The 25,070-nt window shown below is 37.4% G+C and overlaps 2 protein-coding genes across 2 annotated transcripts; both read left to right on the plus strand.

The window, feature by feature from the left end:
* The first annotated feature begins 202 nt into the window (after positions 1-202).
* Positions 203-25,018, plus strand: LOC139125857 (tenascin-R-like). The gene is made up of 8 exons (XM_070691954.1): positions 203-394; positions 1,119-1,211; positions 2,254-2,556; positions 2,784-2,993; positions 3,293-3,376; positions 3,844-4,023; positions 23,358-23,450; positions 23,854-25,018. Exons 1-8 carry the CDS (start codon positions 253-255, stop codon positions 24,159-24,161), a joined length of 1,413 nt encoding a protein of 470 aa, XP_070548055.1. The 5' UTR covers positions 203-252; the 3' UTR covers positions 24,162-25,018.
* LOC139125858 (tyrosine-protein phosphatase 99A-like) lies at positions 15,249-20,832 on the plus strand. The gene is made up of 4 exons (XM_070691955.1): positions 15,249-15,620; positions 18,470-18,664; positions 19,380-19,472; positions 20,529-20,832. The coding sequence occupies exons 1-4, from the start codon at positions 15,350-15,352 to the stop codon at positions 20,675-20,677; spliced, it is 708 nt and encodes a 235-aa protein (XP_070548056.1). The 5' UTR covers positions 15,249-15,349; the 3' UTR covers positions 20,678-20,832.
* Positions 25,019-25,070: the final 52 nt, after the last annotated feature.

Consider the following 25,070-nt stretch of genomic DNA (forward strand, 5'->3'; position numbering starts at 1 on the left):
ACTCGTAATTAATGTAAATGTATAAAGTGCAATAAAGAAGAACTGTAACAGAAATGTTTGACGTGTACGTACACATTGACATAGGACGTTTGCGATGATTTAATCTGTTTTGTTAATTTCCCTCTTGAGCTCATCTAAACGCAATGTTAGTTTTATATGTATTTACCGCGAAGATCTCAATGTCACCTCCATTTTAAAGAACTGCCAGGAGTACCAGAGGACTTTACCGTGAGTGACGTTACTTCCAATAGTATGAAATTGGAGTGGGAACCACCAATAGTTGACAGCCAAGTTTCTGATGACGTGGATGGATATGTGCTCCATATAAATCCAGATGACAAGACGACTGAAACTTTGCGACTTTCATCCACAGAATACAACTTGGTTGGACTTGGTGAGAGTGAAAATACTTTCAGGGGAAATATTTTACGAACTATTGTGAGAGTGTGTACACAATGAGAAGATGATGCGAGAAGTAAAAGAGAAGAGAACGGTTTCTTGCTATGTGTGAGAATGCAAGAATTGCAATTTTAGTGTAAAGCCTTGTGAAATACAATTATCGAAATTACTGAGAATAAATCTGAGAGCATTGCATTTCCTCTTTTGCTATTAAACTGAGAAACCTACATTCGAGACTATATTATATTTCTCGAGGATTCAGAACGAGAACTTCTGATTTTTGGAAGGTTATGACGAGAATTCAATTTTACAATTACATTTCTCGCTAAATTCTCGCATTATCTTCCAATAGTAATTGTTGGTGCCCTTTAAACATTCTTACAAGTCATGTAGTGTATTTTCGTCTTGTGATTATACTCTACCCCTCTCCTACGTCATCATCATCCTACTCTTTCCCACAGAGTATGTACAATGTTATTAAACTTGAACTGCACCACTTCATTTGGTAATGCGTGTGCGAATCTTTATGTTTATGGAAACTGAGTATGTCTGGTATACCACGTGCATATAGCTACCCTGATAGCTGTCGACAAATAATCGAAATATATAGATTCAGGTAAATCTTGACCACAATGTTGATATTTTCACATGACTTCATTGTCAGTGTGTTTTCTTCGAAGAAATCGATTACACCACTCTACATATACCGTCACTTGTAGCCCCGGCTTCCAAGTATCACATCATCTTAGCGGCATACAACCAGTATGGAGAGGGAGATAGTGTGGCTCTACAGCAAATGACAGACTCACAAGGTATATATGATGTCTACATAGCGCATACCAGCACTGTTTACTCGTATCCCGCTGTATGCATTGGTAAAGTTGTCCACGGCCTTCCAACACAGAGAATTAGGGATATGCTAATCAAATATTTAAACATGGCCACAGTGTAATTTGGTTGATTTTTAGCGCCTCCAAATGAAAGATTTAAATTTTGTTCAAACTTTCCTTAAGCAAAAGATCAAAAATTGTCTTTCAAAATCAAGTGTAGAAATAGGAGCTAACGTTGCCAATCTGGTACAAAGAAGCAAAATTAGCTAAAATTTACAGATATTTGACATTTACAATGACCGACAACCCTGTGTTATTTCTATGGGGAAATAGAAAAAAAATTTAAATTACTGAGCAGGTGAAAATTTCAATAAGCTTCAAAATGAGTCCCTATGTTTCCTTTAGACACATTCTACTATAATGGATTCCATTACCATCAAAATTGACCAGAGCCACCGTTTCTACATTATTATTAGTGATTAGCAAACAAGGTTTACAGTCAACACACAACAAATTCCAAGACTGTTACTATTTAGAAATCTCAATCGGGTTTTTTGTAGCAGTACATGTACCAAATATCATAGAAATCCTTCGAGTTTTGGTTATTAAGTAGCGGGGGGGTCAGAGCATGTTAACCTACGTTCACGCACGGGGAGACAAGAATACTACATATTCTGATTGTGTTGACGAGGCATTAAGTGGCAAATTGGCATTGCCTTAGCATAAGGCTGCTCATGATTATAGATTTTTATTGAACATATCTGCACGCGCTGTTTACTGTTGTATGTTGTTACAGCTTGCAGTCTGACAGTTAATATAATTTGCAGTATTTATCGTAATATCGGCAGCTGACTATTAAATTACGTTTCAGTCGTTCTTGCATGTGTAATAACTTTAATCATTTACACGGAAGGGATATTTGTAATGTAAGGGAATTTTGAAAAGCTCTTGCCGCCCTCGTCCTTCCTCTTCAATTCTGTCGACGTTCTTAGTCTCTTGTACTTTGTCGTCCACTATCTTACAGCCCCAAGCGCTCCTACAATAAATAGAGTGACGTACACTTCACCCAGTTCGGCAGTGGTAACGTGGACTGAACCACAGCACCAGTACAACCTAGTAGATAGCTATACTATCTCATGGAGAGAGATAAGTGTACCAGATGTCTGGTTTGAAAGTTCAGTGATCGGATCTTCAGATTACTTCGACTTGGAAAACTTGGTGTTTCAAGCACGCTATGAAGTCACAATCAAAGCTATTACAAACAGTCAAGTCAATGATGGCATTACCTTCGCGGGCCCAGCATCTGATCCAGTCTATTACAAACACGGTACGGAATTCTCTCGCTAAAAAAGATATTTTGCGTTTACGGTATGGATTTCTCTTAAGGAGGTATTTTTCTCCAATGAAACAAGTGCACATCGAAACCAATCATGTCACCAAATACTTCAGAGCGACATAAAAGCTTTAGGTCGAATTAACTCAGACTAAACTTGTTCATTAACCTTGAACGTGTTAACTTACTTAATGACATCAATTCTACTTTCAATGTTTCAGTACTGCCACCCCCACTCGACTTTTCCTCGAGGGATGTGTCTATAAGTGGTATGCGACTGACATGGAAACTACCGTATAGTAATGGCTCTATTCCACGGGACATAGATGGATACAGGCTATACGTGTTCAAGGCCATCGACAGTCAGTATTTCATGACAAAGGATATAACTATACCTATTTCAACGAGGGGATACTACTTGAGTGGACTAGGTAAATAATAATCAGACAAAATTTCTGTGCATTTTTGAGAATTTTTTTTATGTGTCTGTAATTGATTTGAATGTGTTTCTTGTCTTCTGCGATCTTACTAAAACGACCAGTTATGGAACTACAAATTCAATGTCTTTGACTATCGAGGGACTGATGTAAAAATGGCAAAGGGAATGTAAAATTTAGAACTGTTAGTAATTGTAGTATGGTATTTACAGTAAACATACAGTATGGCATGACATGATATAGGCACAATGTTATTCAGTAATAGCCGAACGTATTGATGTAATTACTTCTAGACCAAGCTACAGTTTATAACGTGACTTTAGTACTCTATAACCTTTACGGAGAAGGCGACCCTGCAACACTTCAACAGATTACAGGTATAGTATGAAGTTTTGCATCTTTCTATATAGCCTGACAATATTTTCTATTTGAAAGAAGTGACATCAAGGAAAAGGTGGACATGATGGTTTATTTTATTATTCTTTTATTGTAACTACATGCAAAATGCCAATATCTACATGCAAAATGACGAACAATTGAAAACAAAATAATGATGTTCTTGGCATTCAATTTTTTGAACTTCAAACGTTTATACACGTTCCTATTTTGACTTCAAAATGTAACCCCCGAGTTGACAAAATATAACCAGGAGCAGGAAAGAAAAACCTTGAAATTTAGTGAAAATGCAAATACTCCTTCGTTTGCATCGGGCTTAAAGTATCATGAGATACAATAATCTAAGGCAGGGACGCCTATCGACCGTGTTACTAATTATTGGTTTCAAATTACAGAAATAAACGAACATTGTCTATAATTGTAACGTCATCGTTTTTGCACTTTTAAGCCAAAGGGAGGAAGGAATTCATATTGGAAGTGAAAAGAGTGACCGCCTATAGTATGTTGTTGGAGTGGAATCTAAATCCAAACCGATTTGATGGATTCATACTACATGTCTACAATGCGGATACTGTATTGAATGTCACTCTGCCAATTAACGCAAGAGAATATCAAGTAACCGATCTCGGTAAGGATAATCATTTGAAAAAATATATCTTAGTTATTGGTAAAATAATCACACTGTTTTTCATTTGATTCAGTTAATCATCTATCATCTGTGTCTATCATATCCGCCTAAATTATCTTTGAAATTTATCAAGCGATATATACTATCGTGTAATTCATGGTCATAAGATCTGGCTGCTATGTTGGTTCGATAGAAAGATGTTTCACATAGAATTCCTTTTCATGTAAGTTTGACAAAGCATTTTTGAGTGATTCTTTAAACCATTCAAGTAATTTCCTTACTATCATTAAAGTCATGGTCAAGCAACTTTACCAAACTACGGCTTCAAATTTGAACTTAAGGGTGATCAAGCCACTAAATATTTTACCAACAATTTTCATTATTTTTCTCCACCAGTAAGACTTGTATATGTGAGGATGATATTACAACAAAAAATCAATATGTCACCAGATTAATTCGGCAGCTAGAAGGATTTGAAATACACAAACTTTTATCCAATTCGAATGGCAGAAATTATGAATCTCCCATAAGCGTTGCCCCACCCGATATATTTACTTTCAGTTCCTTTCTTGTTTTTTTACATGTGAACCACATTGAATCATAAATGAAAAGTTTTAGCTATTTTTTGAAAATGTGCATAAGAATTAAATTATCACAGTGACTTCTCATGCCTATCAAAACAACAGTTTAAGCTGTTGCAAATTTTAATGCAATGACCACGCCCCATCCATACTTTGTAGAATTATTTAGATTTCAAATACAACAATTTTGTTCATTTTTATATAAATTATTGTTCAGATATTGCACAATTTATTCATGAAATAATAATATGGGGTCACCAGCCTATTTATAATGCTACATCGCTTAACATCACCCGCTCCCCATATGTGAAATGGGGAAAATCACAATTTGATGAGAAATATGTCCTTTTCAAATTATTTTGTTTGGATTTGTCAATGCCTTGTAAATATATCAACATTCAAACATCTATAACTTACAACTCGAAGATCATATAATGATCATTCAATCATCACTAACAACATCAGCTTTCATGCTAAAAGCTCTGACAATAAGTTGTATGAATATAGTTTCCCATCAAAACCACGGTGTAAATTTTACATTGAGCACGGTCCCATACAGTGGACGCGCGCGTCGTAGAGTGTACGTCATATTGTTTTTCAGCTGTGATGACATAGCAAGGGACTCGATCAGCCTTCAAAAGCGCGAACGATTTAAAATGCAAACGGGCAATTTTCAAAGTATCTGCTTGAAGTAGAGCTGCTCAACGCAAATTCAAAGAGCCTGATCTGATACACCCGTCAAACTGTTAAATAGAGATTGCGCCATGACTCATTGCAGTGCATATGACCATAATTTTTAAGCATAAAACGATCGATGAAACTTAAGTTGCGATGTTACACTAACATGATACTTTTTAGATACATTTTTTTGGCTGCAATGCGAGCTTTAGAGTGCCCACTGGCGAGATATTAAGACCCTGTATCGACACAGCGACATGGCCTGAGGCAACCTGACAACCATTAAGTTCGGCACTTTTCCAAATGCACTTCAAATTGAAGTTTAATTGATATTGCCACATTAAAAACCTCCTACTGTACAGTATACATCAAATGTACAAAATGTTACTTATATTGTCATAATATAGGTATCATATCGAGAGCAAATGTGAGCCCTGTTGTAAGAGCGATTTCACGGCGCCAGCTAGACTTGACCAATCGTTGTTAGACTTTCAGCAATTGCAATTAATTTTGAAATATCTAATACATCTTAACGACCAGCTGCCATAATTTCTGCAGTATCACGACATATCATGTCGTGTGTTGTTCGAAAAAGGGTCGATTAATGGGCAAAAGTATATATTTATATGTATTGTGCGCAGCTGACCTGGGCCAATTATACTTCACCATCAATTCCACTTTTCTTCGTTTCCCCCTTTCGTTTTACTCAATTTGCAAATATTAGCACATTCTTGTTTAAACGTTTAGGTCAACCGAAGTAGATTGTTTGTTGTACGTCCACTAAAATCTTACTTCAAAGTTTTGGTCAACCTTAGTAGATTCTTTGTTGTACGTCCACTAAAATCTTACTTTAAAGTTTTGGTCAACCTAAGTACATTCTTTGTTGTACGTCCACTAAACTCGTATACTCGAACAGTCCACAATTTTTAAACTTGGCACTCTGGGGCCAGCCGGATTGAATACATATTTTAATGCGTTCGATCGTTCGGTCGCCTGATTGGTTGTTTTAATTTTTTGTGTCTGCACGTTCTCTAGCGAGTTTTAGTACTGACGAAGGGTTGAACCCGAAACGTCTGTGTGTTTTAGTCTCTGCGATTTGCAAGTGTTTTAATTCCCACTGGTCGGTCAGTATTTTACTGTATTTGTTTCAAATATTGCAGTTGTTATTCTCTGCTTTTTAACAAGCATTGTATCTCCCGCTGGTCGGTCTGTTTTAACTGTATTAATTTTCACTTGTTTTATCCCTCTCTTGAGGTCGTTTGTAAAATGCTTGATACACGTTCAGTATATTTACTTATAATGACGTACATTGAACAAAATATTGACTGCATGCGTATCATATATCTTTGTATATGGAACATTCCAATACGTTGATATGCGTAGCGTATATCTATGCAGATCATGAGTATACGTAAGTCAGATCTTTGCACACCAAGTGTACACTGCAGTTCTGCATTTTATATACGTACGTGTATAAGTAACATATTTAACACATGTACAGAATCAGTATATGTGTATATATTGTTTTATATCAAGCATTTTGTCCAGTGGTATCAGAAAATAATTGTAAAAGTTTGAGAGTCCGAATAGCTGTTTGCGAGGCGCTTTCTACTTTAAATAACACGTTGAGAAGACGTCACAAAAATTCCGAATGACCATACTTTCCTTAAAATTTAGGCTCACATATTTCATGTACGTGATACATCTGTCATGAATCTATAATTTGCACCGGTTACTGTAAATCTTCATTCTAGTAAATCGCCAAATTTCAACATTTCGCCACTTGGGCTTGAATTCCCACGATTTACCGGAGGTGTAATTCTTCAAAATTGGCAGCAAATTACATTTTCAAGATTTTCTGTTTAAATGCAATGGCAGTGCCATTCCAGGCACCCGCGTGTCTCATGAATTCCTATGATTATGCATTGAATTTCTCACGCAAGGTTGGACAATAGAAAGACAATGTAGTCGAACTTTTATCAGAACTGTAGCTGTTAAGTATTGCTTTTCATATTTTCACGGCTTGGATTTAAAACAATCATGATGGTGTTATGACATGTCTCATGCACACTACGTATTAATCATTGTGAAACTAGCGTTGGCAAGTTTTCTTGTCGACAAAGTATTGTAAATTTTGAAAGTCTGACTTTGGGGGCCTTGGAGTGAGTATATCTCCAGGCTCTCGGAGCTAAGAGTTGCCCCAGGCAGCCATAAGGCCGACCTGGAGAAATAAAGTTTCGAGCGCAACGTTAATTCCTGTGTCGCCTGATCTATATATTTACCCCATCTACGCGTACTGTGGTCTGAAGTTCCCCTTAATCCTGATTCAGAACAGGATGGACACTTCTTTACAATTTGATACATCGTTGTCATATAGATGTGCAAAATAAACGCAAAAGAATACATACACACTCTTATCGATATAACGATGGAGCTATCTGTGCTTTGCAGAGCCAGCTACCTCCTATATAGTGGATTTGATAGCCTTCGGTGAGGATGATGAAAGGAAATCAGCAACAAAGATCGAAATTACAGATTCTGAAGGTATAGTGTATTGTAATTAAACCAACCATGATAATCTCTTTCTTGACTTAGAGAAACCATAAGGTAGGAACACGATTGGAATTGGGATAATTGGATGGTGAAGTAGTGCCGATTTAATCTGCAAATATCAGCTCATCTGCTTTTCTGTTTAAGTTACACACTCGTTATCATGAGTAATTTGTAATATATATTGAAAGATTCAGCTATATGTCACCTAACCATTTTGAGACATTTCAAAAAAAATAAAGATCCAATTATCCCAAATTAGTTCCAATCGTGTCTAGTGTGAAAGACAACCTGTTTTGTCACTCTAACGTAAGACAGCGTACAAGCCAAACTACAAAAATTATATACGTGTCCAGATTTCCGTGATTTGAGTACAACTGAATGGCTTATTGTGTTAAACATACTGATATTATTAACCGATGATTTCCTTTAACCGATGTTTCTGCTTACTAGTTGTGTTCACATGTTGTTTACTGTGTACCGAGCACGGGATTTCATTATTCCGTGAAATATAAATTTCGCTTTAAAGTAACTGAGAGTATCTCCCTCATGCACAAAAAAAATCAATTGAATATTCTGTTACCGTTTGTTTAATATTCTCTATAATCGATTATTTCAGTCCCAGGTGTGCCAAGAGATGTCCGTGTGTGGTTTATGGATCAAAACTCGGCTATGGTAACCTGGACTGTCCCTTTGAGCGAGGGACATGAAGACCATGTTTACACTGTGTCATACAGATGGACTGGTGACCCGGATGTGAGGCAGGAAATTTCAGGGACACCAAATTTGATTATTGAAAACCTCAACTACGGCGCACAATATGAAATAACAGTAAAAGACAGAGTGTATAACTTTCCATATGGCACCACATACGAAAGCCCAGCATCGGCTCCAGTTGAGTATGTTCATGAAATACCATATTTGTAACAATGGGCACAATACTGTATCATGAGTGAAGTCTTTTAACGAAATATTACATCTCCGGATAATAGTACAAGACGAAGTTTACAGTGCAGTAAGGCCGACGAAAGAAAGGTGAACGAGCAACAAAAATGCATACGTTCTTGACGTATTACAAAGATCATGGTACAGGTTGCTCGACTTGTATTTCTGCTCTTTCTTCTTCTTTTTCATCTGTAATGTTTCATTGACCTAAAACTCAAAAACCTGTCTTTCGTGAACAGTCTAAGAGCCCAAAAATGAGTCGACATACTAATAGAAAGAATGACAAACACAGTATATCAATCAAAAAAACATGACAAACTAATAAACACACACACACACACACACACACACACACACACACACACACACACACAAAGGTTAAAATACCAAACAGCACATCCAATAAGTAAAAACCACAGAGAGATAAAAAGGAAGTATATTTAAAAACTAGTTCAATCTATTCAGTTGACCAATAGCTCTGTTGATAAAAAAGTTTTTGGTTCTATTGGTTTTAAAAGCCTGTACTCTGAAACGGCAGCCGGATGGTAGCAAGTCAAACTCGTTTTGTAGAGGGTGCTGAAACTTGGAATGTATGATGGAATTCCCTTTACGTAAAACATGTTTCTCGTACAAGTCAGTGGGGCCCACTTGTTGTTCTCCGATAATATTGCTGCAGACTTTAACTATCTTACTAATTCTGTTTCTGTTCTTAACATTTAAATTGCCATACCAGCAGACCATTGAAAAAGTGCAAATACTTTCAATAAAAGGTTTAAAAAATAACGTCATCAGAGACGTATTTACATTAAATTGGTTCAACTTCCTAGGGAAAAACACACGTTGTTGACCTTTACTACAAATAGCATCGACATTTTCATTCCAGCATAACTTATCATCCACTGTAGAGCTACGATAATTGTACTTGCAGACTATCTCAATTTCCGAGCCGTCTATAACTGTTGGCTCCGGAGAAGATTTGCTCCTTCTGAAATCAATACACATGTCTTTTGTTTTACCAACATTCAATTGTAGAAATGATCTATTACACCATTAGATAAAATCATCTACTATGGGATCGTGGCCGGTCTCACAGTTATTCAATAAACTGACAATAGCCTAGTCGTCGGCAAACTTCAGAATATGTCTATTCAAGTGTTTGACTTCTACAGTCGTCAGTGTACAATATGTATAGCAGGGGAGATAAAACACAACCTTGAGGTGAACCCGTAGAAGTAAAACGCATTTTTGACATACACCTGTTGACCCTCACACACTGAGATCTATTTGTTAAAAAATCTAAAATCCACCCGACTAATTTAAAATGCAAATTGAAACGTGACATGAGTTTCTCGGCGAGCAGGTGCGGTTGAATGGTGTTGAATGCCGAGGAAAAGTCAACGAAAAGGATGCGTGCATGTGTTTTGTTGCGTTCAAGATGTTTGTAAATAAAATTTAGAAGGGTAAGGATGGCGTCTTCAACTCTCCGTCCTGACCTATATGCAAATTGTAAAGGGTCTAGCAAAAGTTGGGTTTTCTCCAGAATTTTGGCTTTGATTAACTTTTCAAATGATTTCATAGCAAGAGAAGAGAGGGCAACTGGCCTGAAATCATTGAGAACATTCGGGACACTTTTCTTTGCAACAGGAACAATTACAGCCCGCTTCCAGAGCTTTGGGACTTTTTGGAGGTCAAGGGACTGCTGGAAAATACTTTGAAATATCTCACACAGCTGCCCTGCACAAAGTTTCAACACATGGCCAATAATATTATCGGGGCCTCGGCTTTTACGAATTTAGTCCGAAAGGTTGAAAGTCTCTTTACAAAATTGATGGCGCTAAATCTTTTAGGATCAACCCCTTACGGCGCACTGGAATCGGGTTATATCAGTTACCTTGAATTGACTTTAATCCGGATTGGTGAATATATCGCTTCGATTCTGCTGAAAATACATGTAAAATGGAATGCTATCCTAATACTTTCCTCCATCTTCATCACTTTCTAAAATCAGGCATTTATTCCACGATGCTACTGTAATCGGCTGTCGTCGTTCAAAAAAAAATGACTGGGCATACTTTCTGATGCAGCCGATGGTGTACACTGACCTCGTTAAGAGCTACGTTGCCGACAACGGAGTAAAGGTTTGCGTTGTTTGTCAACTCCAGAAATCTAGACCAATTACGTTTACTACTCGATGTCTTGTGATAAATCGCGAAGCATTGTTGTCCAATAATTACAATATTTCTCCTCCTAATTTATCAGGCGAAAATCCTGTTACAGCTGTCAAAATTTGCCGGATGGGGGCTTCTATTGATGAAAACAACAGGTTGATGTATACATGATATGGTGCAAACTTAATAAAATTCTATGCATTGAACTATGGCATTTATCAAATCATTCAACTATGGTAATTTTTATTTGATACGAATAGTGACGACACCTAAAAGCGTTGATAGATGTGGCTCATAGCTGTTACTTTGGCCTTTGTATGGTGATTATTTTGTTCAAACTATATTAATCAACATCCGACAATACGAATGCTTAGTCTAAACATGCAGGCTGCACTGATGTTTTGGGTATTCTATTACCTTTAAAAAACACCAGGGAATTCAATCGGCGCAACATTACAAGAAAATTTACAGAATAGTTTTTGGGCAATGATCGTTTTCGTACACATCTACAACATCTTGGTATATTTTCTACATAGATCCGACACTGATTCCAATTCGAACAACTGTACTGTCACTTACTCAAGTTACTGTTTTATGCTGCTTTTCTAGGTAAGCGCATATTGCATTGCATTTAAAAATGAATGAAGTAAACTACAAGCAGTATCGTCTTATGAATTAAAAGTTTATTGAGTTTGCACTGGCAGTTTCTCGTCTCGCCCCACAAGAGGTAGACCAGAAAAGAATTGTAAAAGTTTGAGTCTCAATTTCTGTCCCCTAGGTGCATTCTACCTTAATAGACGGACAGGAACACTGACACAATCACAATTTAGCATGCCTTGCATTTGCAGGACTCAATCGCAACAATAAGTTGCTTTGCTGAATTGCAGAAGTATATGCTATCGATTTAAGGTCAGCAAATTATTATAATGAGAATATGAATTTATTTTACCCGTTCTAGTCCATGTTAGTGATAAGAGGTTCACGATTAGAAAATACAACATATCTATTATCTTATGACGAACGGTTGTTTTTTCGTTTACATTCTACCTTGCAAAGCCTTGAGATTATTATAACAATATGATTTAAAATATGCGGTGATTACCGTTGCTCATATATCCAAACATAGCGTGTCATACCTATTTCCAAAATGAGTCAATCTTAACGCCTTAAAACTCCGGAAACCCCTTTCAGACTTTGCATTTTCTGCTTGTTTAAGTAATAAACTAGTTTAAATTGTTAGTTTTCTGATACCTTTCTCGTTCATTGTCCCGTCGATGATGTTTCGGTCGTAATGTTTTCGTTTTCTACTAACACACGGTGAACACTCGTACCATCCACTGTGTCTCTTCAATTCCCATTTGCTAAGTTAGCGGTTGCAGCCATTGCAATCATTATGTTCATTACATGTACAGTGACATCGGCTCCTGATGGGAAAGCTTTCCTGTCAGTTTATTGCGGCCCTGACTTAGCACAGAGTCTCAGCTTAACGTGTGTGCGACGCTTCTCTCGACGCGTCCGGAGGACTTAAGTTAGCTATGTCTGGGATTTATTTTCGATTTACTTGATATGTCTTTGTTTGTTTTTTTTTTGTTTTTTTTGTTTTTTTTGGGGGGGGTTTATGCATTATTGAAGGTGTTAGACTAAGGGGCTTTTCAAGGAATTGTAATTGTCGCGCCATATAATTTGAAGGGACACTCGGAGAAAAAACTGCAAAACACCGAGCTTAAGGATATTGCTAAAAGCTTTTCATCGTATACATGTCAAGCGGAAATCTTGCAGCGTGTTGGCTGAAGGACGGGAAAACTTATTCTTCGAGGTTTAGAAAAACGCTTGTCACGTGCCTATTATGCAAATGATGACTGTGTACTGTGCACGATCGGATTTTCCAAGATCATGGCTTTCAAAAAATGTATACTTTATTGTGGTTTAGGACTTCTATAACTGAGAAAAAAAAATACTCAGTGAGGAACACTTACCATGTTGTTATTTCAACTCATGGCCCGTGCAGGAGTTAATCACCTGTGCAAACTAAAACAGAACAAAATTTCTTGCAAAATGAATGACTTATAGAATAGAAATTTTTTCCGGATACTGAATCGTGGATCAAAAAATAACATTTAACTCCATAGGCCGACAAAATACTGGGGAAGGGACCATTGTACTTCAGGCAGAATCCTGATATGACGTATAAAAATTTAGAATAATGTTGCCACTAGATGGCGCCCTATCCCAAAAGTTGCGTTGGTTTTCTGCACAGAGTAACATAAACAGAGTGGCAACACTTGCATGCCTTTTGTTCCATGGTCGTCTCGGTAGACTATTGGCTTTTCATATTAAAATGAGCTTAAAAGGTGTTAAACTTTTGGAGGCTTGGTATGTGGTTGATAATTACACGAGATTATGCGAAACATACGACGAGATGGCATCGTACTGCCAGTCGCGTAGCAACCATAGTTACTTTGTGAGCTCTCAGGCCAGAAACACTGCCTCACGCCAATCAAAACATAACACGCCAGCAGTTTCATAAACATGTCCTTTCTTGGCGCACGTGTAAAAGACGGTATGACTGACCGTAAACCATTGAGTAAAACCAGACAGTATCGATAAAAGACTTTCAAATTTGGTTCAAACACACTCATTATACATTCATAAAAATATGAGAGGAATTTTTAAAACGGTAAAACCCACTTTCCTGAAGCTCAAAACACTCCCGTTTTCGCCAGCACATCAATTCCGATCAGCACCACACGACAACAACAACACAAGCTTTGTCGAACATACTTTCGCTTAACAATTGGTGAAAATCCGAAAATTACCGAAGGGTGCATGGTCGGCACTCTTCGGAAAAGAGAGCCAAGAGCTTCGTGAGGCGAGGCAAACATGGATTGCTTACGTAACCGCTTCACGCCTTAAACAATAGCTGTTGCCACTCTGTCTATGATATTACTCTGTGGTTTCTGGTCAAAACAGCCTGAGTGACAGGGTTCTGCTGCGCCGGGGTATAAACATGTATGAACGTACATTGAACGAATCAGAAATGAGAGGTAGGTATGGTATGTTCACGCACTTCAATTGGCAAAACCAAGCATTGGTAACTTCATATCGAGTTATCCTTTTATGAACGGTGGACCACTGTTATGTCGTGTGTTACAAGTAGATCCCAGGGGGGGTACTTGCTCTGGGAAGTGGTAGGGGTGTGTGGCCGCAAGTAAAAAAACCCGGGGCCCATTTTAGATCTAAAATCTCGTTATTTTGACCTTTGCCCCATATCAAAAGTCATAGTGTCAACATTTGCAAGCAAGCAAGCATTTGCATGACCGAGTTACCGGTAGAACCTACCACTATACTGCATTTACGGCTATGTTGTTGCTTGGCAAGCCATGATTTCCGAAAAACGCTTTTGGAAATACTAAAACATTTGAGTGAAAGAAACTATCTTTCACCCTCAACAAAGTTTTGTCCAGCTTCTGAAATTATCATTTATCTGCAGTTACAGTCTGACTGGTGATTTTTAAAATTCCAAACTACAAGAAGCCTCGTCGTTCGTCCATAAGGCACTGCTAGTTTTCCCATGGTCGACCTGTTATGATAGTAGTAGTAGAGCCACTTTGTTTTGATATTTTCTATTGGGCAACATTCTTCCATATGTGGAGTTCTGACAATTAGTGGCAGTGTTTTAAAACAAAGTCTGTATTTACTTTGGCTAAAGCCAGGGGGTCTCTTTAATGGTTCCCCCGCCACACAAAAAGATATCGATGCTTAATGAGTGCAGCTCAAAACCCTGCTAGGACTATAAGACGGAAACTGACCCTTATTTAATGCGAATTCATACCCCAATTTTAGACCAAGTTGCTGAAAAATATTGGGCGCCACGTATACATAGTGGCAAGTAATGGAAGTACCCCCCACTGTAGTAGATCCCGCCAAGTCATATTTATGTACAACAAGACAGTTATTTCGCTTTGTCATAAAGTCGTTTACAATCCTAGGGCTTACAAAGTGTCGTCCTGCTAACTTTTTCACAAAATTGAGTGAACTCTGAGCTAATTGAACTATCAAATTGTATCAAACTATAAACGCTAGCCATGATCACTGCAAGTCAGCTTGGTACCATTTCGGTAAGGGAAACAGATTCCCCCTGATAGGTGGTTTGTAATCGTTTCTAATTGCCCTTCGACATTTTGTAATGAATCTAAAGTCATTATACTCTCGCATTTCATACTTGATGAAATAAAGCCCTTTGTCAATTTCCGGAATATATATTTAGTTATAACTCTTAAATCCAGGGTCTGAAGTATTTATTTAAGAACCTGCATAAAGCGGTATTTGACAAAAAGCATTTGGAATTTATAAATGCTTGGCTGTGCCATAGTGCAATCTCTACCATTCTAGTCAAATACAGTGATGAGGTGTATCTTGTTATATGTCTTTCTCCTTTCTTACTGTCAATTTAAAATCGCCGGAGGACACGATTTAGACATCGAATGTTCGTCGTTTGCGGACAGATGTTTCAGACCCGATGTTTGCTCTTATGTGACCATACTTCCACGCAATTTGGACGGTTCCTGTCAAACGCAGGGCGATTTCCGAGAGCAAACACAACAACTGACCCGTGATCAGGAACATTTCGAAAAAATGAAGAATCTGGTGAGAAATTTTGCAAGATTATTGGGAGGTAAGTACAACAACAAACAAATTTTCAATTTGCAAGACTTAAAACGTTTATCCAGAACATTCTTATCTCTTTCTATTGAAAACAATTTGCTGCTTCTGGTCTGGAGTTTGAACGTAGTTGCATGTCTGAATTATAGGTATTCTGAAATGCTAAACCAGATTTTGTCATATTCCTCTTGCTTGCTGCGTTTTCGTCGAGGAATGAGAAATTACTCTAAAGACAACCGTGGTTTTGTTATCCTGACATTGGGAGAATTCAGATGAAGTATGCTGAGGTTCTTTTCTATTTTCATTCGCCATTGCGGCAAGGAATGCTTGATTTTCAGGACACTTCACAGACAATTTTATGTCATTTCAGATGTATTAATCAAAACTCGAATGAACCTCTCCCGGAAAACATTAAATTACTGCCTACTGAGTTAACACACTTCTCGGCTTTATATGAACAAGGCCTGGCTTGAGGAATGAATCAGTATTGCTATTTTTATCATGACACATCTATACTATATAGCCATAATCCGACGATTAGTTACAGTAACATTGAAATAATAGTTTGATAGTCAGCGGACACCCAATGCACCTCATTTCTTATTTTAAGCTGTTGAAGTTTGACTTTAATGTTTATTGTGGATCTAGCACTTGGCGGTAATATTGGTGAATCGCTACTCAGGTCAGACTCAATGACATTCCCGTACTCCCTTCCGAGCCGAAAATGAACAATGTTCACTGCCTAGCGCAACAGAAGTAAACTATTGAACACAATATGTGTGTCACATAAGGCGACGTAGGGAAAATGGCGTTTGAAAATAGGAAACAAAATATAGGAAGATGTGGCAATAGTTGGACTCCACGCTATGTAAGTGCGATATTCCAGTCTTAAACGTGAATCATAATGTACAAAACGTAATATGAATCCCGGAAATTGAAATTTGTTCACGATGTTACCCGAATCATTAGCTTTTGTTGAAGGACAGAACGATATAAATTTTGAAAATGGTTATCATGTTTCCTGTAATTTCAGTAATATCTTTGGTTGAAACCATTGGACACAGTAAAATTACCTTGTTTCATTTTATGTCAATTTCCTGATATATATTGTATCGCTTTGAGTAGGAGACCGTATTACACGAACATTCTCCTTTTCGTTCTAATTGCTCATTAAGGTAGAACGTGCCTTGGGGATAGATTGTCGGACTCTCATATTTCTGAGTTCTTTTCTGACCTTGGAAAAAAAAGAACTCTAACCTTCATTTTTCGGACAAACAAACACCCCCATAGGGTTTACACAGGAATAGCGGCCATTTTGAATTTCAAATATCGTAAAATGGTGGGTAATTTTTTGCGCTCGTTCCAATCTTTGTGACCCCGATTTTTATTGTTGATTTGACAAGAGAATGGTTAAAAGTTTCATTCAGGAAAGTTTGAACAAAAGTTTAAGTATTTCACTTTCGAGGCGCATACTACCTTAATGTCATTATTGATCTAAAATGGTGGAACTCTTTTTATTTGTAATCTGTGTTTTTGACACCGATGTGTTACGTGGACTCGCCACACTGCTCCTTCCAGCGTCCAGACACTATCAGACGTAGCATGTCCCTTGATTGAATTTTTCTGTATGCCTATCAGCTCCTTCTCTGCATACGGCACACAGCCTCAGCCATCATTTGTCCTTGCCACGTTTCATTCATTCACTTTCCATTGTTCGCTGTGTTCAGACTGCCGTCAATTTTCCTTTCATTTGTAATAAACACAGTTAGTTTTATCACTCTGTAGTTGTGGCGTGTTTCACAAATGGTGTTAGCCGTAAATCGTGTTAGGTTATGAAATAATTCAACATATTTTTCTGATGTGTGTTCAGGTTTTCAGTCATTTTAAAGGTATTAGCGGATGTTTGGATCTTTTAGTTTAAGCCGACTTGGGTTAATCCTAACCGGCTAGATCCAAGATACCGCCCCGAGCGACGATCGTGAGAGAGTATGTACTTTGTGAATTACCGTTTACATTTTACTAAATAGTGAAAAAATTGCGCACGGTGATTACCAAAAAAACTCGACCCTAAATTTACAAAATCTTGAGAAACTTCACAAAACTAGATTGTAAATGTTCATCAAATAAAGCTTTAAATCTCTGACATTGAAGGCGCAATAATAGCAAATTTGGTAAAACACCTATTTCTTTTATTCACATATTTTATCTTCTTGCTTTAACTTAGCTTTGTCTTATTGTACGATGAGATTGTGAACGCTTTATTCACTGCGTAAACTGGAAATGCGTGCCTTATCATATCGATTTTCACTGATTTTCGTGAAAAATGGCGACTTTTAATGTTTAACATTATTTGTATATCCTTACTCACAGTAATCTAAAACAGTGAAATTCGTTTCTGTCTCTTGTTATTTTCCGTGATCAGGCTCGATGAACTGATCTACGCAAAAGTTGATAGTTTTATGAAATGAAAAGGATTTCGAAAACGTCCTTGTCGGTTTCATGACTCAACTACATGGTGGATATATTGCGCTTATGCCATGTTCAAAGATGTAGCTGCTAATTAGGTAAACCCCTATGCTAGTGGAAGGCAATTATTGATGTCAGAGTTGTTTGCTCGAGATGAAGGGAAATACAGCTATTATATCATACCTTTACATGCGTACACTCGTAATTAATGTAAATGTATAAAGTGCAATAAAGAAGAACTGTAACAGAAATGTTTGACGTGTACGTACACATTGACATAGGACGTTTGCGATGATTTAATCTGTTTTGTTAATTTCCCTCTTGAGCTCATCTAAACGCAATGTTAGTTTTATATGTATTTACCGCGAAGATCTCAATGTCACCTCCATTTTAAAGAACTGCCAGGAGTACCAGAGGACTTTACCGTGAGTGACGTTACTTCCAATAGTATGAAAGTGGAGTGGGAACCACCAAGAGTTGACAGCCAAGTTTCTGATGACGTGGATGGATATGTGCTCCATATAAATCCTGATGACAAGACGACTGAAACTTTGCGACTTTCATCCACAGAATACAACTTGATTGGACTTGGTGAGGATGAAAATACTTTCAGGGGAAATATTTTACGAACTATTGTGAGAGTGTGTACACAATGAGAAGATAATGCGAGACTTAAAAGAGAAGAGAACGGTTTCTTGCTATTTGTGAGAATGCAAGAATTGCAATTTTTAGTGTAAAGCCTTGTGAAATAAAATTATCGAAATTACTGAGAATAAATCTGAGAGCATTGCATTTCCTCTTTTGGTATTAAACTGAGAAACATACGAGACTGAATTATATTTCTCGAGGATTCAGAACGAGAACTTCTAATTTCGGAAGGTTATGACGAGAATTCAATTACATTTCTCGCTAAATTCTCGCATTATCTTCCTAAGGTAATTGTTGGTGCCCTTTGAACATTCTTACAAGTCATGTAGTGTATTTTCGTCTTGTGATTATACTCTACCCCTCTCCTACGTCATCATCATCCTACTCTTTCCCACAGAGTATGTACAATGTTATTAAACTTGAACTGCACCACTGCATTTGGTAATGCGTGTGCGTATCTTTATGTTTATGGAAACTGAGTATGTCTGGTATACCACGTGCATATAGCTACCCTTGATAGCTGTCGACAAATAATCGAAATATATGGATTCAGGTAAATCTTGACTACAATGTTGATATATTCACATGACTTCATTGTCAGTGCGTGTTTTCTTCGAAGAAATCAATCACACCACTCTACATATACCGTCACTTGTAGCCCCGGCTTCCAAGTATCACATCATCTTAGCGGCATACAACCAGTATGGAGAGGGAGATAGTGTGGCACTACAGCAAATGACAGACTCACAAGGTATATATATGATGTCTACATAGCGCATACCAGCACTGTTTACTCGTATCCTACTGTGTGCATTGGTAAAGTTGTCCATGGCCTTCCAACACATAGATTTAGGGATATGCTAATCAAAGATTTAAACATGGCCATAGTGTAATTTGGTTGAACTTTAGCGCCTCCGAATAAAAGAATTAAATTTTGCGCAAACATTTCTTAAGCAAACAATCAAAAATTTTCATTCAAAATCAAGTGTAGAAATAGGAGCTAACGGTGCAAATTCTGGTACAAAGAAGCAAATTAGCAAATATTTACAGATATTTTACATTTACAATGACCGACAACCTGTGTTATTTCTATGGGGAAATAGAAAAAAAAAGATTTTTTTAAATTACTAAGCAGGTGAAAATTTCATTTACTTAATAAGCTTCAAAATGAGTCCCTATGTGTCCTATAGACACATTCTACTTTAATGGAGTTCATTACCATCAAAATTGACCAGAGCCACCGTTTCTACATTATTATTAGTAATTAGCAAACAAGGTTTACAGTCAACACACAACAAATTCCAAGACTGTTACTATTTAGAAATCTCAATCGTGTTTTTTGTAGCAGTACATGTACCAAATATCATAGAAATCCTTCGAGTTTTGGTTATTAAGTAGCGGGGGGTCAGAGCATGTTGACCTACGTTCACGCACGATGAGACAAGAATACTACATATTCTGATTGTGTTGACGAGGCATTAAGTGGCAAATTGGCATTGCCTTGGCATAAGGCTGCTCATGATTATAGATTTTTATTGAACATATCTGCACGCGCCGTTTACTGTTGTATGTTGTTACAGCTTGCAGTCTGACAGTTAATATAATTTGCAGTATTTATCGTAATATCGGCAGCTGACTATTAAATTACGTTTCAGTCGTTCTTGCATGTGTAATAACTGTAATCATTTACACGGAAGGGATATTTGTAATGTAAGGGAATTTTGAAAAGCTCTTGCCGCCCTCGTCCTTCCCCTTCAATTCTGTCGATGTTCTTAGTCTCTTGTACTTTGTCACCATTATCTTCCAGCCCCAAGCGCTCCTACAATAAATAGAGTGACGTACACTTCACCCAGCTCGGCAGTGGTAACGTGGACTGAACCACAGCACCAGTACAACCATAGTAGATGGCTATACTATCTCATGGAGAGATATAAGTGTACCAGATGTCTGGTTTGAAAGTTCAGTGATCGGATCTTCAGATTACTTCGACTTGGAAAACTTGGTGTTTCAAGCACGCTATGAAGTCACAATCAAAGCTATTACAAACAGTCCAGTCAATGATGGCATTACCTTCGAGGGCCCAGTTTCTGATCCATTCTATTACCATCACGGTACGGAATTCTCTCGCTGAAAACGATAATGCGCGTTTACGTCATGAATTTCTCTCAAGAAGGTATTTTTCTCCAATGAAAACAAGTGCACATCGAAACCAATCATGTCACCAAATACTTCAGAGTGACATAAAAACCTTCGGTCGAATTTACTCAGACTAAACTTGTTCATTAACCTTGAACGTGTTCACTTACTTAATGACATTAATTCTACTTTCAATGTTTCAGTACTGCCACCCCCACTCGACTTTTCCTCGAGAGATGCGTCTACAAGCGGTATGCGACTGACATGGAAACTACCATATAGTAATGGCTCGATTCCACGTGACATAGATGGATACAGGCTATACGTGTTCAAGGTCACCGACAGTCAGTATTTCATGACAAAGGATATAACTATACCTATTTCAACGAGGGGATACTACTTGAGTGGACTAGGTAAATAAGAGTCAGACAAAATTTTTGTGCATTTTTGAGAATTTTTTTGTGTGTCTGTAATTGATTTGAATTTGTTTCGTTCTTCTGCGATCTTACTAAAACGACCAGATATGGAACTGCAAATTCAATGTCCTTGACTATCGAGGGACTGATGTAAAAATGGCAAAAGGAATATAAAATTTAGGACTGTAGTGATTGTAGTATGGTATGTACAGAAAACACAGAGTATGACATGACATGATATACGTACAATGTTATTCAGTAGTAGCTGAGCGTATTGATGTTATTACTTCTAGACCAAGCTACAATGTATAACGTGACTTTAGTACTCTATAACTTTTACGGAGATGGCGAACCTGCAACACTTCAACAGGTGACAGGTATGGTATGAAGTTTTTCATCTTTCTATATAGCCTGACAGTGTTTTCTTTTTTGAAAGAAGTGACACCAAGGAAAAGGTGGACATGATAGTTTAGTTTATTATTCTTTTATTGTAACTACATGCAAAATGACAGTATCTACATGCAAAATGACAGTATCTACATGCAAAACGACGAACAATTGAAACAAAATTATGAAGTTCTTGGCATTCAATTTTTGAACTTCAAACGTTTATGCATCTTCCTATCTTGACTTCAAAATGTAACCCCAGAGTTGACAAAATATAATCAGGAGCAGGGAAGAAAAACCTGAGTCATGTAAAGTTATAATTCGATCTAAAGTGAAGTCATGTACTCGAGTATACAGTAGAAATATCTGAAAAAACTTACCTGTTTCTTTATGTGAACATGAGAAACACTGGCGATAGAATTAGACCAGTCTATCCTGGATGTAACAGAGATTAGCACCACAATACCAGGTATGCAAGACAGCCGGTCACGGTCAATTAATGGCTCTGAATAATAGACAGAGAATGATCCTCGACTATGTAACTGTTCTACAGTACTAGTAGATCGGCAAAAAGCTGTAAAGGTTTCTTGGTATATCGCCCTTTGAAACTAAATAATTGAAGCTAGAAAACGATCTTGATAAGTGTACGTTAGGTTTGAACAATATAAATAACATTAGGCATTTGCAAGCTATATAAATGCGTTAATTTAGGAGCTGTTACATAATGATTGTACACCATGGCACTTACAAACTATGAGACATTCAAGGTAGCGGTGAAATGTAGAAATGCGAGTCCCAAACGCATCTCTAGCAAGTACTGTTGCTAATATTTGGAAAAGATTGTAATTTGGTGAAAATGCAAATAATCCTGCGTTTGCATCGGGGTAAAAGCATCATGAGTTACAATAATCTAAGGTAGAGACGTCTATCGACCGTGTTACTAATTATTGGTTTAAAATTACAGAAATAAACGAACATTGTCTATATTATTGTAACGTCATCCTTTTTGCACTTATAAGCCGAAGAGAGGGTGGAATTCATATTGGAAGTGAAAAGAGTGACCGCCTATAGTATGTTGTTGGAGTGGAATCTAACTCCAAACAGATTTGATGGATACATACTTCATGTTTACAACGGGGAGGATATCAATGCGGACACGGTATTGAATGTCACTCTGCCAATTAACACAAGAGAATACCATGTAACCGATCTCGGTAAGGATAATCATTTGAAAAAATATATCTGACTTATTTATAAAATAATCACACTTTTTCTCTTTTGATTCAGTTATTCATCTATCATTTATCTGTGTCTATCATATCCTGCTAAATTTCTCTCCGAAATTATCAAGCGATATATACTTTCGTGTATTACATGCTCATCAGATCCAGCTGTTATGTTAGTTCAATGGAAATGTGTTTCACATACAATTCCCTGCCATGTAATTTCGATAAAGCATCTTGGACCAATTCTTTAAACCATTCAAGCGATTTCCTTACTATCATTACAATTAATAAAGTCATCGTCAAGTAATCAAAACCAAATTATTGCTTCAAATGTGAGCTAAAAAACGTGAAGGATTTAAACGCAGACGAGCAATTTACAAAGAAACTGCTGGAAGTAGATGTTTAAATAGACGCACAAGAATATATAAACACTCTTCTCGATACAATGATGGAGCTGTATGTGCTTTGCAGAGCCAGCTACCTCCTACATAGTGGCTTTGATAGCCTTCGGTGAGGATGTTGAAAGGAAATCAGCAACAAAGATGGGAACGACAGATTCTGCAGGTATAGTGTATTGTAATTAAACAAACCATGATCTATTTCTTGACTTAGAGAAACAATAAGGTAGGGTGAAAGACAATCTGTTTTGTCACTCTAACATACGACAGCGTACAAGTCAAACAACAGAAATTATAAACGTGTCCAGATTCCCGTGACATGAGTAGAACTGAAAAGGGTATTGTGGTCACATACTTATATTATTAACCGATGATTTCCTTTAACCGATGTTTCCGATTATTAGTTGTGTTTACATGTTGTTTACTGTGTACCGAGCACGGGATTTCATTATTCCGTGAGAGAGAAAATTTCGCTTTAAAGTAAATGAGACTATCTCCCTCATGCACAAAAAATCAAATGAATATTCTGTTACCGTTTGTTCAATATTCTCTATGATCTATTATTTCAGTCCCAGGTGTGCCAAGGGATGTCAGGGTGTTGTTTGTGTCTCAAAACTCGGCTATGGTAACCTGGACTGCCCCTTTGAGCAAGCGATATGAAGGACATGCTTACACTGTGTCATACCGATGGACTGGTGAACCGGATATGTGGCAGGAAATTTCAACGACAGAACCATCAAGATTGATTATTGTAAACCTCAACTACGGCGCACAATATGAAGTAACAGTGACAGACAGGGTGTATAACTTTCTATATGGCTCCACATACGAGAGCCCAGCATCGGCTCCAGTTGAGTATGTTCATGAAATACCATAATTCTAACGATAGGCACAATACTGTATCATTAGTGAAGTCTTATAACGAGATATTACATCTCCAGATAATAGTACAAGACGAAGTTTACAGTGCAGTGAGGCCGACGAAAGAAAGGGGAAGGAGCAACAAAAATGCATACGTTCTTGACGTATTACAAAGATCATGGCACAGGTTGCTCGACTTTTATTTCTCCTCTTTCTTCTTTTTCATCTGTAATGTTTTATTGACTTAAAACTCAAAAACCTGTCATAATCGTTCAGCATCAAAGACCCGCTGTTTGAGAAAGCATAGTCATGCGACACTGTGTAAAGCACCAGTGAAAATATTTATGCTGTGTTTAGAAAACTTAGGGGATTGTGTGCTCAGCTTACGTCTAAAGTTGTACTAAAATAGCGTTTAGGACCCGATAAACAAAATGTTACACTTGGTGGGGGTGTTTGTGATTCGTGGCGTTTCTGTCCTATCACTTGTCATGCTTGGTTTAGGCGTCAAATTAAAATCACTGTTATCAGTCAGTACACATTGACATTCACACCCGCTAACTAATTGCGCTGGCAAAAGCTCTTGCAGAAATTTGAATGACAAAAAGGTGTCATGCAGAGAAAAAGCTGCAGAACTGCTAAGACTTGTCAATATATACATGTCAACCGGAAATCTTACAGCGTGTTGGCTGAAGTGAGGAAAACTGATTTTTGGAAGGTTCAGCAAAACACTTATCACGTGACTATTATGAAAATAATGACTGTGTACTGTGCATGGTCGGATTTTTCAAGATCATGGCTTTTAAAAAATGTATACTTTATTGGGGTTTAGGACTTCTATAACTGAGAAAGAAATAAAAATCTGAATGTGTGTCTACTAAGTGAGACACACTTATCATGTTGTTATTTCAACTCATGGCCCTTGCAG

This window comes from Ptychodera flava, assembly GCF_041260155.1.
Source record: "Ptychodera flava strain L36383 chromosome 3 unlocalized genomic scaffold, AS_Pfla_20210202 Scaffold_26__1_contigs__length_13983176_pilon, whole genome shotgun sequence".
Classification (NCBI taxonomy): Eukaryota; Metazoa; Hemichordata; class Enteropneusta; family Ptychoderidae; genus Ptychodera; species Ptychodera flava.